At 52.0% G+C, this 13,957-nt stretch overlaps 6 protein-coding genes across 6 annotated transcripts in view; 3 read left to right on the top strand and 3 right to left on the bottom strand.

Annotated features, from left to right (window-relative positions):
- MAM_02087 (Superoxide dismutase) overlaps window positions 1-79 on the bottom strand; it is a gene marked incomplete at both ends in the record, with an annotated part of 1,281 nt that extends 1,202 nt beyond the window's left edge. The window contains one exon of the mRNA XM_040820886.1: window positions 67-79. Within this exon, the coding sequence (XP_040681229.1) occupies window positions 67-79 (13 nt within the window). The remainder of the gene's footprint in view (window positions 1-66) is intronic.
- A 1,579-nt stretch (window positions 80-1,658) lies between these two features.
- Window positions 1,659-2,990, top strand: MAM_02086 (uncharacterized protein; the record flags this gene model as incomplete). The annotated part of the gene is made up of 3 exons (XM_040820885.1): window positions 1,659-1,819; window positions 1,893-2,911; window positions 2,965-2,990. 3 exons carry the CDS (start codon window positions 1,659-1,661, stop codon window positions 2,988-2,990), a joined length of 1,206 nt encoding a protein of 401 aa, XP_040681228.1.
- A 311-nt stretch (window positions 2,991-3,301) lies between these two features.
- On the bottom strand, window positions 3,302-4,891 carry MAM_02085 (Cytochrome P450; the record flags this gene model as incomplete). Its single annotated transcript, XM_040820884.1, has 1 exon — window positions 3,302-4,891. The coding sequence occupies one exon, from the start codon at window positions 4,889-4,891 to the stop codon at window positions 3,302-3,304; it is 1,590 nt and encodes a 529-aa protein (XP_040681227.1).
- Window positions 4,892-4,924: 33 nt separating this feature from the next.
- MAM_02084 (transposase) lies at window positions 4,925-6,397 on the bottom strand (the record flags this gene model as incomplete). The annotated part of the gene is made up of 1 exon (XM_040820883.1): window positions 4,925-6,397. The coding sequence occupies one exon, from the start codon at window positions 6,395-6,397 to the stop codon at window positions 4,925-4,927; it is 1,473 nt and encodes a 490-aa protein (XP_040681226.1).
- An 898-nt stretch (window positions 6,398-7,295) lies between these two features.
- Window positions 7,296-9,660, top strand: MAM_02083 (maltose permease MAL31; the record flags this gene model as incomplete). Its single annotated transcript, XM_040820882.1, has 4 exons — window positions 7,296-7,513; window positions 7,584-8,945; window positions 9,289-9,369; window positions 9,525-9,660. The coding sequence occupies 4 exons, from the start codon at window positions 7,296-7,298 to the stop codon at window positions 9,658-9,660; spliced, it is 1,797 nt and encodes a 598-aa protein (XP_040681225.1).
- Window positions 9,661-11,177: 1,517 nt separating this feature from the next.
- MAM_02082 (Homogentisate 1,2-dioxygenase) lies at window positions 11,178-12,703 on the top strand (the record flags this gene model as incomplete). The annotated part of the gene is made up of 2 exons (XM_040820881.1): window positions 11,178-11,477; window positions 11,540-12,703. 2 exons carry the CDS (start codon window positions 11,178-11,180, stop codon window positions 12,701-12,703), a joined length of 1,464 nt encoding a protein of 487 aa, XP_040681224.1.
- Between the last annotated feature and the right edge of the window lie 1,254 nt (window positions 12,704-13,957).

Raw genomic sequence — 13,957 nt, 5'->3', positions numbered from 1 at the left:
GGGGGGGGGGGGGGGGGTTTACATCTGTGTGCCGTGGCAGACGGGGTTTGCGGTCGGATATCTTACCAGCTTTGACCATTTTGGTGGATTTGTCTATGTTGATTCCAGGAGCCAAGTCACGGATGCAATCGACGAGTTGGATGAGGCTAGGTGATGTTGAGGAAGAGTGAGAGGGGCAAGGAGGAGTTCCGACGTGGCCGTGACGCAAAACACCGGAGCTGAGCTTGCGCCAGCCGCAGCCATGACACCAAACTAAAAGCCCTCCTCGAGCGCCTTCTTGGAGCTGCAGGTGGGGTTTGTGCACATGTTCGATGATGCCATTGCCTGCCTCATGCTTGGCGTCCGGCCGGCTGACTAAAATCAGGATCGTCGAGACGTAGTAATGCAATTTTATGCACAGTCCACCAGTGTCACGCAACAACTCCAGCAATCCTCTCACCAAGTTCCAACCACGATCGCTCCAGCCTGGAACTAGGCAAGAAATCACCGGCCAAATCAGCATCGTTCTCATAATGGCGACACGAGAGGGCCTATGACCGTTCTGTGCTCGTAACCGATGCAGCAGCGACCTATCGATCTAGGTATCGTGCCGAGTTCGACAATTCTTCGAAAAGGCAGTGGTAGGTCGCTTGGAGACACGCCCACAGAATCACTTGGCAACGAAACCAATTTGCTCGCCGGGCGACCACACAACGGATAATCACGTCCGTCACAGCCTGTCCGAAAGCGACCAGGCAGGGCAGACAGATTCGCTACAGTGGCAAGCAGCACGCGGCTGTACTGCTGCTGCTTTGAAAGCAGGCTCCGACAACGACCAGGCCATGCCGATGGTGGCAGATAGGGAGAGGAGAGCACAGAGAGACTCATACTGAGGTATTCATTGTCCATGGGGCCCTAAGAATTTAGTACAGTCGCTTGATAGAAGCAACGCACCGTTCGGCCATGATCGTCTATCTTCCGACACGATATGCCTATTTCTCTGACAATTGCGAATCTGTTTTCTGATATATACTTCTGGCCTTTGGGTCAAAAGTTTGTCCAGCGAGCCCTTGCAATTCATTTCTCGTTTTATGTACAGCCCTTGCATACTAATACATCGCATACTAATACATCTGTGCCGGGGCGCTCCTGGCTTGAAATATTCCTTACCCGACGAAATGATTTGTGGAAATGGAATCACGAGAGGAGCACCTCAAGCATCAATATCAATATTTCGCCCAGATGACTCGACGTGCCTATAGCCAACCGCGACTCCCCAAGTAGTGCTGACAATCCCGATTCCAGGATATTCCAACGCTTGTCGTCCAATATTGTCGTCTGTAGTCTAAGCTATCGCCAGCCAAGATCTGACGATGATGAGATTTTCATCCTTTTCCCCCGAACGAGTTGGCAGAGAGCTTTCATGCGACGGCAGGCAGCCCTCTGCATGGGAGGGATCGTCATATCAAAACCACGTGCTATATGGCATCAGGCGGAGAGAGCCGTTTGACACTTCCCCGCACACAAGTATCTCGAATGTCGAGTCTCGTCCCTCGGTCCGTCAATCTCTCGTGCCAACTGTCCTTGGTGGCAAGGAAAAACAAAAGCAATCGTCCTTGCGAGAACGGGACCTCCACTGTCAATGCTAATGAGAAACGCTACCCTTAAGTCTTCACACCATGCACCGCTTCTTCCGCATCTACAAGCCTGGCTGGACGAGAGCCCGGTACAATGGTGCCTTATGGCTCAACGTCATCTCATTCGCACTGCCCGCTCTGTATGCTACACTGGTCAAGCTGTGGGTTGCAAAGATCGACTCGCGAATGGTTGTGACGACAGAGTATGTCGGCTCTCCGTCCCTCCTCTGGGGGCAATGCCCTCATCGCAGATGGCTGACAGAAAAGAACCTGAAGCACATATACGTACATCACCACCATGACAGAAGTCGTAAATGAAGGCCTGCCCCGAGCGGCATGGTCCACCATCGGGGACACCACCGCGCCGTACGCCCGCCGCCTGTCCCTCACATACACCCTTCTTGTGGCCCAATCCATCCTCGGCCTCGTCATGTCCATAGCAATTCTCGCTGGCGCCGAGACGTTCGCCCAGGGCTTCGTGCCCATCCAAGTGCGTCGGCACAGCATAACGTACGTGCGGATCAGCTCCTTTTCCGCGCTTAGCAGTGCCATCGAGGCGGCTGTCGCTGCGTCCACAAGGGCCCTGGATAGGCCTGATGTGCCGCTCGTCCTGTCCAGCGTCAAGTTTGCCGTGAACATCGTGCTGGACATGCTGCTCATTTCGACGTTTCGTGTGGGGGGGCACAAGCCTACTTTGAATATGCAGGCCGACATTCAGGTTGCTTGCAATCTGGCCGCTGCGTTCAGCGGCCTGGGGTACCTGCTTGCCGTAGAGCGACACCGCAACAAGGAAGATGAAGGAGGAGGAGGAGGAGGAGAAGAAGAAGAAGAAGAAGAAGGACAGCCGACTGTATCGACACCATCTATTCAAGCTCTCAAGGTCCTAGTTCCGCCTGGACTGCCGACTTTTATCGAATCACTCGTTCGGAATGCCTTGTACCTCTGGTTAATCACCAACATCACCAGCCTGGGAACGACGTACGCCACAGCATGGAGCATTTTCACCACGATCCGCTGGGGCCTTGTCATGGTGCCCGTGTCGGCGCTTGAAGCAACAACATTGACGTTTGTAGGACACAACTGGTGCAACTGGAAGCGCCAGTCTGTTGGTGTAGGCGTTGGCGTGACCAGCGTCAGTCTCCGTAGCTTGGCTGGCATTGCACGACCGGCGTTCAAGTCGATCCTCATCGCGTTGGTCTTTGAAGTTCCTTTTTGTGTGTTGTTTTCTTTGTGGGGGGTAAGACCGTTGGCAAAGTTCCTCAGCGCAAACGACGACGTCGCCGACGTGACAGCCCGTATGTGGAGGACTATTGACTGGTGCTACGTCTTGTATGCCGTTTCGACGCAGTTGGCTTCCGTTTTGCTGGCAACTAGACCGAAGTGGTATCTCTGGCAGAGTTTGGCAAGCCAATTGTACGTGTTGCCTTGGGCCGTCGTCTGCCAAGTAGCACATTTGGACGAGACGAATGCGTGGACATATCACGCGCTAGTGTTTGGGGGAAGCTTAGTGTTTAGCTTTTTTTCTGTTCCCGTGGTCTTGGGGCTCTGGGCGTGGGTTTTGAAAACAGGCAGAGCGCGTCTAGAAACAGTAGGACATTGAAACCAGTTGCAATGGATATGATGGGCCCTTCAGTTGTTCTTGTATACAATGTTATGCGGTGTTTAACTAACAGGGCTGATCTCCGTCATGTCGTTGCACTTCGTATGATATTAGCGCTTCTTTCGTCTCTCGGCACGATTCGACATGGGAAGGGCTTTGGATGACTCGTTAAGCCATTGGTAAGCTCTACTTTGGGTACAACCACGTTTCCGTTCTCATCCCTGGCCATTTCAATGTTCATGGTGCTTAGCATGGTTGCTACCACTATCCAAACGCTAGCCTCTGCCAGATGTTTCCCGACACATACTCTACGACCATAACCAAATTGGCCAATGGGCAGAGGCTCTCCTAAACCGCCATCCTGTTTGGCCGCATATCTATCGGGATTGAAATCATCCGGTTCTTGAAATGTCGATTCGTCGTGAGTCATGGCTCGAGCATTTGCATATACGACAGATCCTGCGGGAATGAAGTAGCCATTGTAGGTGTCATCTTCCAGTGACTTGTGTGGGACCCCCATGGGAGACACAGGGCACCATCTTAATGTTTCCTGGACAATAAAGTCAATATAAGCGAGCTGTGGCCGGTCTTTGAAACTTGGCAGCCTGTCGCGGCCGGTGACGGTGTCCAACAGAAGTTGTGCCTTGATCTGTATCTCGGGGTGCAGCAGCATGTTCAGAATAAACACAGTCAGAGTTGCCCATGTCGTATCCTGGCCGGCTGCAAAAACAGCACCGGCCGCCCCTTTGATATCGTCATGCGACAACTCGGGCTGCTCTCCCCTTTCAATCTGAGCCTGCCTCTGGTCAAGCATGTCTTGTATGAGGGAGTTGGTCCTTTCTTCGGAGGCTAACACGGCATCGAATGGCTTGTCATGCAGGTTGCAAATGGCCCACTTCCAATCCCTGGCGAATTTGAGTGAACGATCGTGAAAACAGGACGGGAGGCAGTTGAGAAAGGGGAAGAAGTCGACCGGTGTTCCGGCGGGGGCCCCTCCATGGGCCAGAGCATAGCTAGCGTCCGCAGCAACTTGAATGAATGGATCGCCGTCCCGTTCTACTTGGATGCCGAAACCGATGGAGAGAACGACGGCGGTGGCGAAGCGTCGAATAGCGTTATCCCACAGGGCCGGGCTGGCAAGTATGCCATGCAACATCGAGGCGGCTTCCCGCTCTTGTACGGGGCGGTATTGGGCAATGTTACTTCTTTGGAAGTTCTTTTGCAGGATTCGACGGTGCGTCCTGTAAGTCTGACCCCAAGGCAAGAAGGTCAGTGTCTTGCCCCATCCCATGATCTCGAACAAGACAAATCTTGGCCTGTCACAATAATTGGCACCTCGTTTATCAAGGAGGTCCACCGCGGCACGGACCGAGTTGAGGACAATGACGGGCTGCCCAAGGATATTGAAGGACAAAATGTCCGACTTGTATTGGCGAGACCATTTCATATAAGCGTACTCGGGATTGTCTGTGGGAATAAGACGCAAATGGCCCAAGATTGGTTCTCCAGGCGGGCCAGGGGGGAGCGGGAGATGGCCACGACGGCGTTTTTTCGTCGAGAATAGCAGCTGTACTAGCCGACACCCAACGAGAACGGCAATAGCAACAGACACGAGGGTCGAGGCAGGAGACGAAGACAAGGGAGACGCTGTAGCCGGAAGCGTCCACAAAGCCATGTCGTCCGGACTGGCGCTGGAGCGGCCCTCGCCCTAGTCTCGTGGCTGCGTGTGGCGGCGGTCGGTGAGTCGCCTCTGCGCCACGCGGTGCCAGGCGTCCGGGCTGGTAGGACAAGAGAACAACGGTGGGACAGTATGAAGGTAGGGCAGTAGGACAGTAAAACGACTGATATTGCGTGCAAACTCAGGCTCAAGGGATGTATCGTCTTCTAATACCTCCCCTAGCTTGTTGGCAACCTTATTTATCTGCCTGAGTGTTGTGGGCGTCTCAAAGTCGGAAGAGTTGTTGTGATATAACGGCGGCGGCGATGGTGTTGATGTGTAAATTGCAGCTCGTTGTTCAAGGGCCTCAATTACAGGCTGTGGATTGTAGGGTGAAATTCCAGTTTTTCGAAAGGCTGTGAGAATAGTAGTAGTCTTGAAAGCTTGTTTTCGTACAGCTTGAATGCAAGCAAGGAATTCAATCTTTGTAATATTCAACACGCCGTCTCGAACAATGATATCCAACGCCTTTGCATGATAATGCTTTAGTGGCTGAAATATCACAACATCAAGAGGTTGAAGGATGTGTGTAAGGTGCGAGGGCAACGCAAAGGGAATTATATCGTGCTGTTCGCAGTATTCAACGAATTCAATTGTATGGTGTGATCCGTGGCCATCTAGGATTAAAAGGCGATATCTGCCTATTGGCGTTGCAAATTCCTGAAAATGCTGTATCCAAGCAACTGCAATTTCGTCATTCGTAAAGCCGGTTGGTGAGACTGTTATTTTGGTATTAGCTTCAAGCTCCTTTATCCGATACCAGGACTCCATGTGTTTTTGCCCTGTAAGGATAAGAAAGGCAGGAATAACTTTGCCGCCAGCAGAAATGCATTCTATTGCTGTTGCAGTCTCCCTGTTTTCTGGCATTGAAAATAGATGCGCTCTTCTTCGCTTTGTAACAACTAAATGGTCCTTTCCCATTCCAATACGAAAGCCAGTCTCATCCATATTCCAGATATCTTCAGGAGGGACTCCGTACTGCTGAATAGCCTCTTTAAGCTTGTTGTAATAAGAAAGAGCTCTTGTCACATCTTCTGAAGCTTTTCGACTTGAATCAATCTTTTTTTGAAGACCTTTATGATAGTGATGCCGCTGGATAAAGCGTGTAGTCCATCGCGTTCCAACTTGCCTAGGCGGGGCAGTTGACGATGCCCTCTCTTTTAGGATGTAATTTGCAGCATCTGTAATGAATTCAGGTCGTACAGCGAAGTTGGCCTTATCAAGGCGATCGATATAGTTACATAAAGCAACTTCCTCTTCTCGTGAAAGCATTGTATTTCTTGCTGGATGGCCTTTCCTAGCAGGAACGCCGTTAGCACGTCGTTGAAGCCGGCTACGAGGCACGTTGAATTTCTTCGCCACAGAGCGAATTTTTGCACCTGGATTTTCCTCAATATACTCAAGAGCCTCGTTGACACGTAATTCGACATCGCTTTTTGCCGTTTGGACGCTAGTTGCAGCCATTTTCGCGGTTCAACGCGTCTAGGTTGAAAATTGGCCCGCCTTGGTGTCCGGCCCGCCTTGCTGTCGAGCACCACCTTTGGTGGTGAGGGCTTTTGCTAGCCGAACCACATAAAGTGGGGCGGGCACGATTAGGGTGTCGTGTCAACAAGTTGGTGCTGCTCGATGGCTTTGTCCGAGTGGCCGAGCAGCCAAGTCGTCAACGCTCAGAGTCTCAGACGTCGTCAACGGATCGGACCTGCCCACCCGGGGGCTACAGGGGCTGCAGGGGCTACAAGGGGCCATTTGCTCCACTAACCCACTAACCAGTTGACCTTTAAATATTCCAGCCCTGGATCACCCCATGTCAATCAATACGTCACGAAGAAGTCAAGTCGCTACGTACATCACATGTCTTCACACGCACACAAGTGTCCATTTGAGGCCACCCGACACCCCAAGTAACTACGTAGGTAGGTATTTTATATGCCTGCCCTCCTAGGTATGTAGATCTAATCCAGATGCCCAGTACTTAGGGCTTCATGGCCTTGAGAGAATAGCTCACGCTTCGTTGGTACATGTAACATGTCCATTGGGACGGGTGTCTGTGAGACATGCCTGACATGGACGCACAAACTTCCACGTTGATGTCTTTCCAGGACGCGGTTCGCTGGTACCAGTTGACCTGGACATGTATTTGAGACCCCAGGCACGTACGTGTAGTCTAGTAACATCTCAACCGCCGACCCTAATCATGCAGCGCGTGGTAGCAGAATCGTCTGGTCCCGTGTCGAAACATGTCCCGCATCGCACCCGAGTCCAGACTCCCTCTCATGCTCCTGGCAAGGTCTCTTGGAAAGCTTCAAAAGCTTCTTGTCATGCCGTGTTGCCGTGTCTTGTTTCGGCATAAATTTCTTCTACAATGCCCCACCAAAGTCAGGATGCCCAACAGCTCCGTTGCAAAGCTGCCATCTCCAACCAAGACTCCAGCTTTGACTTCACCTCTTCACAGGCAGAGCAGGGAACGCTAGCCGAGCATGCCTTGTCTGTCACGGAGGCCATCAAGACATATCCAATGGCTATATTCTGGGCCTTGATGGTGTCCCTCACCGTCGTCATGGAAGGATACGACACAGCTCTGTAGGTATTCACCCGAGAATTTGTCCATCCATGGCCCCTGTAACTACTCCATGCTGACACCATGTCCCAGCATTGCCAGCTTCTTTGCGTATCCGCCATTCGTCCAGAAATACGGCCAATTTGCCGACGAGAATGGCCAGCATCAGCTGTCTGCGCCGTGGCAGGCTGGGCTGGCCAACTGTGGTGTCGTCGGCGCCTTCTTCGGCACCCTGATCAACGGCCTGCTTGTCGACCGGTTCGGACAGAGGAGGGTGCTAGTCGGTGCCCTCGTCCTCCTCTCTGGCTTCATCTTCATGAACTTTTTTGCACCAAACATTATCGTTCTGGCCGTCGGGCAGCTTCTCTGCGGCTTCCCCTGGGGCATATTTACCTCGTCGGCACCGGCGTACGCGTCCGAGGTGCTGCCGCTCAGCCTGCGCGTTTACCTCACCTCGTACAGCAACATGTGCTTCATTATTGGCCAGTTGATTGCAGCCGGTGTTCTGGTCAGACTTGTCGATCGGACAGACGAGTGGGCGTACCGCGTCCCGTTTGCCATTCAGTGGTTGTGGCCGGCCGTACTCGTCGTACCGCTCTGCTATCTTCCGGAGTCGCCGTGGTACTGGGTACGGAATGGCAAGATGGACGAGGCCGAGAAGTCCCTGCGTAGATTGCAGCGAAAACACGCAAATATTGATACAAAGGCTACGTTGGCAAATATTGTCCACACCAATGAGCTCGAGAAGAAGCATGCCGCCGGCACCAGCTACCTGGACTGCTTCAGAGGGGCCGAGCGGCGCAGGACCGAGATTGCGTGTGTTGCCTGGGCCGGACAGATACTCGCGGGCTCAAGCTTTGCGTACAACTCGACTTATTTTTTTCAGCAGATTGGCCTCGGCACCGACACCATATACACGCTCAATATCGGGGGCAAGTCCATCGCCCTGGCCGGCACCTTAGTAAACTGGGTTGCGCTAGTGCCCTACTTTGGCCGGCGCCAAATCTATCTTTGTGGACTTCTCACCATGTCGGCTCTACTCTTTGTAATCGGGGTGCTGAATGTCTGGAATCGAAACGCCGATATTGGAATGGCACAGGCCGTGCTGACTCTTGTCTGGACATTCATCTTCCAGTTATCTGCAGGTCAGCTGGGCTGGGCTGTTGCCGCTGAGGTCGGGTCAACGCGTCTCCGGCAAAAGACAATCTGCCTCGCCCGAAACTCTTACCTTGTCGCCATCGTCATATCCGAAGTCTTGCTGCCGTATCTTATGAACCCACGACAGTGGAATCTAAAGGGCTATACCGCCTTCTTTTGGGCCGCTACGGCATCCCTCACCTTTTGTTGGGCATTCTTCCGGTTGCCAGAGACCAAGGGTCGGACGTATAAGGAGCTTGACTGGCTTTTTGCCAAGCGCACTCGTACGAGAGCTTTTGCCAAGGCCCCAGTCGATCCGTATGATTGAAGCGGCAAGTTGATCCCGTGCGAATATCAAGTTGGCCGACTAATAACAAGCCAATCTGGCTTCTTTATAAGAGCTCTTCAGCTAGTAGCCATTAGCTAGCAGCAAGAAGAAGAAGCAATGTATTATACATACAAGCTTTCCTTTTTTTCGGCGCAAAAATTTCTACATCGTTCGCTTTACTCTTCGTTCTTCTTGTGAGAGTAGTGATTAGAAATATGTGAACATGACAGATATATCACAAGCCGCTTTCATGCCAAGGAAAAGAATGGGAAGCGTCGTCTGTAGCCCAACGTGACAGAAACAGCTTCAATGAATACGTACGAAGAAACGCAGGTCTGACAAAGTCTCGACACGCACCGTCCAATACGAACCAGCATTCTCCGAGTTTGCCTGTCTGTGTCTGTGTGCCTGCGTGTGAGTGACAGCTGTCAAGTCGGGCATCCAGGAACCTACCCGTCGTGGCAGGTGCGGCTGCTGACCAAGCCTGACTGACTCCTTCTCTTTGAAGACTGCTGCTCGCTCCAGAAATAGACCAGTTGACCTCGATTGCCAAACGCCATATCTTGCAGGGCAACAACATCATACATCATCGTCGTCGAATTCGGCCGCTTGTTCTACGGCTCTACGGCTCTACGGCACTACGGCACTACGGCACTACGGCACTACGGCTCTACGGCTCTACGGCTCTACGGCTCTCAACACTAGGGGTGCCAGCCGGCAAACTAGATTGCGACTTCATCCCCCTGTTCGATGGTGTGCCTGGCTGCTATTTTCGGCCACGCTGTCGGCGCGAACATTGCGATGACACCACCATTCTAGCGCGAGCCATTATTGATCGTGGCGGCAGGGTATATCTGGCATCCACGGAGTACTCCGTACCACGGCGTGTGATGCAAACCCAACTTCCCAAATCGGGAACGTCGTTTCGCACTGGTCAACACCGGCATGAACAGTTCCGCTACCAAGGCACAAGGGCGGGGACAAGCAAGGCCTCACACATGACGGAAATACAACCTCTTGGCGACAGCCACATTCATTTTCACCTCCGCATGCCATGTGTCAACAAAGGACGAAGGCTGTTTCTCTTCTCACGCCGGGCCATCATTGGACTGAGCCCCTACCTAGATTCATGCAGCCGTTTCTGTATAGGGCATCGTCTTCTCAATGGACGACGATGACGTGCGGAGATAAGTGTCGAAATGAGGCACAATTGCCTCAAAGACGGGCAATTACGGAATAGACAGGCAACGAATTCCGACACTCAGCCTCTGCTATTAACTGTCCATGAACAATTGCTTCTGTGCTAACATGCTGGGTTTGGTTGGTGCAACATGTATTTGTGTCAACATTTTCATCGTGTTGTACACAAAAATGGTTTGTTGAACTTGACGCCTTCTGTCTGGCTCGAATATCAGTTCGGTAGGGAGTAGCTAATTTCAATTTCGAGGCTGCTGCCATTGATATCCCCCCTCGATTGGTTTCCGCACTAACACAATTTGAACTTTTACTCTTGCAGGGAATCCGTCCGTATCCGCACCTTCAAATTAACACGCACCATGTCCTGCAATGTGGTGATAACGACGGGCCCTGCAACGCGTATGCAGCAGTCTCCTTCGGCTTGCCGCCGGCAAAGTTTCCCGTTCTAACAACGCCAAGACCAACACCACATGTTGCCGGAGGCAAAGTCGAAAGCCACATGACAAGCTACTTCTTAGCAGCCCGATAGCTCCACGTGTAAGCGGGCAAAGTATGAATCTTCGAATGGTCAGGTAAAGCGACGGGCAGAGGATCATACAGAAATTCTAGGATTTATTTCAGATGTCGAGGCTAGTGTTGAGGGGTTTTAATGCGTTGGCTAGGTCAAAGGACTCTGTTCCTTATTTTTGAGTCCTGTATCGCGAGACAACTGAAACGTTGACACATCTCTCAGGCACTCTCGGAAATTTACCCATGGGCCAACACATGGACCACTTCGCATCCATTATCAGTCGTGGAAGCCGCGGTGCATCGTCCGTCGGCATGATTACGTTCTGAGCCTGGTTCAAAAGAGCACCATGGCTGTTTCCATAGCAGTCCCCGATTTAAGCTTCTGCTCACTCATTTTTTTTTAGTGGCGTTTTAGTACATCATCAATTCCGTTCCGCCGTGAGAGATAAGAAACCGCTCGTGTCCACTTCGCACCGCAACATATTTACCGTCTCAACTATCTTGCCAAAGCAAATATGGCGGCGCACAAGATGACGGCCACAGCGAAAGCGGCGTTCGTGACAAGCCCATCCGAAACAGATCCTCACCCGTATCAAATCGGACTTGGGAACCGGTTTGCGTCGGAAGCTGTGCCAAATGTATTGCCCAAAGGGCAAAATGTTCCTCAACGAGTGAAATATGGTCTATACTCGGAGCAGTTGAACGGGGCTCCCGTAGTGAGTTCTCGGGATGCGATTCGCCATGTATGGATGTACAGAATGCGGCCGTCCGTGGCCCATGGCCAGGTTTGCCCAAACCTACACATGAATACTGATGTACGTGAGTTGCTGAAGATTGCTGAAGAGATGGCTGGGGCAAATCTAATCCGAGTTGGCAGATCGAATCTTTCTTCTCGCCATCCAACAGCAACGTGGAGTTTTTTGCATCTCAGCAGGCATGGGATCCGTTCCCGATCTTGGAATCTATCGAGCATGGATTATCATCTATTGGCATTGACTTCGTCCAAGGCATCAAGACCATTGGTGGCCAAGGAGATCCCTCCCTTAGAGAGGGAGTCGCAATCCATGTCTTCTCAGCGAACGTCTCAATGGAACAGTCGGCATTTTCTAACAACGATGGCGAACTTCTCATTTTGCCTCAACATGGCAGGCTAAATGTACAAACCGAGCTGGGCTGGGTCATGGTGCGTCCTGGAGAAGTCATGGTAATTCCAGCCGGAATTCGATTTCGCGTTCTTCTACCCGATGGACCCGTAAGAGGCTACATACAAGAGGTTTTCGGCACACACTACGAGCTTCCAGAACTCGGTGCCGTTGGCTCCAATGGTCTGGCGCTCCCGAGAGATTTTGAGTCCCCAGTTGCCAGTTTCGACATTGATGAGACCGTGTGGACAATTACGTACAAGCTGGCTGGCAGCTTGCAAACTTGCCAACAAAACCATTCCCCGTTCGATGTTGTCGCCTGGCACGGCAACTTGGTTCCCTATAAATACGACATGGACAAGTTTGTCAACATGGCAAATGCGAACAAAGACCAAGCCGACCCGACAATTTACTGCGTCTTGACAGCCAGATCCAAGGTCCCTGGCGCGTCACTCACGGACTTCCTAGTTTTCACAAAGAAATGGATCACTGCGGAAGATACCTTTCGGCCGCCGTATTACCACCGAAACATGAGCACCGAAGTCATGGGGTTGATTTACGGAAAGTACGGTGGATCTAGTCATGTCCTGGACGGCGGCGGCCTCAGCTATGAGGCGAGCTACATGCCCCATGGCGAAACATATGACACGTGGAAAGATGCCACCACTCGCGAGTTGAAGAATGTGGTTATCTGCGAGGATACAATGGCCTTTATGTTTCACATTAGCGTGCCAGTGTTCCTTACGAAATGGGCTACGCGCGGCGAGGGATCCAAGTCCCTCCATACGAGTGATCCGCGTCAGTGGGACAATGTGAGGGCACACTTTTTGGACCATTTGGAGGAAGTCAATACGGACTTGAGGGCCGCCGGGCTTCCGACATTGTCACGGCGTGACTAAATGATTTGGTTGTTGGATGGTGGTATGTGAATCTCGAGAGGGGTTGTTTCTGTGTGCAAGACGTGGTACTAATTTTTTTTAGCGTCGCAGGAATGCCCGCAGCACTACCCCGTACTTCAAGGCCCCTGGTGATATAGCATGGGCTAGCAGATTCGTACGATCAGGTCGCCGTTTCTTTTCGCTTTAACGGTTCCCCAACCTAGCTCTGGCGAGATACCCCACACTCCTCCCTGTTCAAAGCATGCCTTCCAGGAATCCAGGTTCTGGGGTGAGCGCCTGGACAAAGAGCAACTACTACTTGTTTCGCATTACAGTTGTAGCTTGGAGTGGATTTATGTCCAATAATTGTCATGTTAATATGATGGGCTGGACTTGGAGGCCAAAGAATACCTGTTGGTCATAGTCTAGCTCGTTGGATCCTGGCCATTGTGATGAGAGGCCAAGTTGAAGACTGGTTGATTCAATATACTACTTGTGTCTCCTGAAGAGCTTTCGCTTGCTTGTTCGTTGGGGCCCATCTTGCATGTTTTGACTGGAGACTACAGGCCGCACTCTGTTGCGCCGTCTGGGAAGACTGGCGGTTGGCGATACCGGGATGAACCTGAAAGCAGCACCAAACAAACCATTCCGCGTGGCGGTGTGGGCGACAGCACAATATCACGGCGACGGACCAATCTCGCATAGCTGGACGCTGAGTTGGCTGATTAAAGTGATTCATATCAATGGATTAGATAGTTTGGTGCCCAACGGCTGACACGGGCCCCCCTGGCTGCCATTTTTGTTCATCAATTGGGCTGAGTCTAGCCGCCGCTCACGGAGACACATCTTCCGAGGCCATCAGGGCTGTGTTCGAGGCCATGGGCATTCATGCTGCAACTGGCGTATGACGACGCCATCTCAGGCAGAGAGGCGGACGTGACCAAGTCTCGACTTGCGAGGTGCCGAGATGATTGGCGAGGAAGCTGGAGCGATGTCGGGTAACAAATAACCAGGGGAACATCAGGGGGAGCAGTGTCATGCGACACTTGATGCCCAGAAACAAAACGTCCTTTCTAAGCATAAAATTACGAATCATCAGCCAAGACACCATGGTGTGGTCTTGTTGCCTGCAGGTCGTTGCGCAACATTGCCATGGGCAGGTGACGTACGTGCTCGGTAGCCCCGGGGACATCTTTCGGCGACTCAGTGCTAGTGATTGAAATCCCCATGATTCAATGCCATGCTGGGGGTCGAGCTGGTACTGTATGTGAAACT

Source organism: Metarhizium album, assembly GCF_000804445.1.
Source record: "Metarhizium album ARSEF 1941 chromosome Unknown scaffold_3, whole genome shotgun sequence".
Lineage (NCBI taxonomy): Eukaryota > Fungi > Ascomycota > Sordariomycetes > Hypocreales > Clavicipitaceae > Metarhizium > Metarhizium album.
This window is presented reverse-complemented; position numbering and strand designations above follow the sequence as displayed.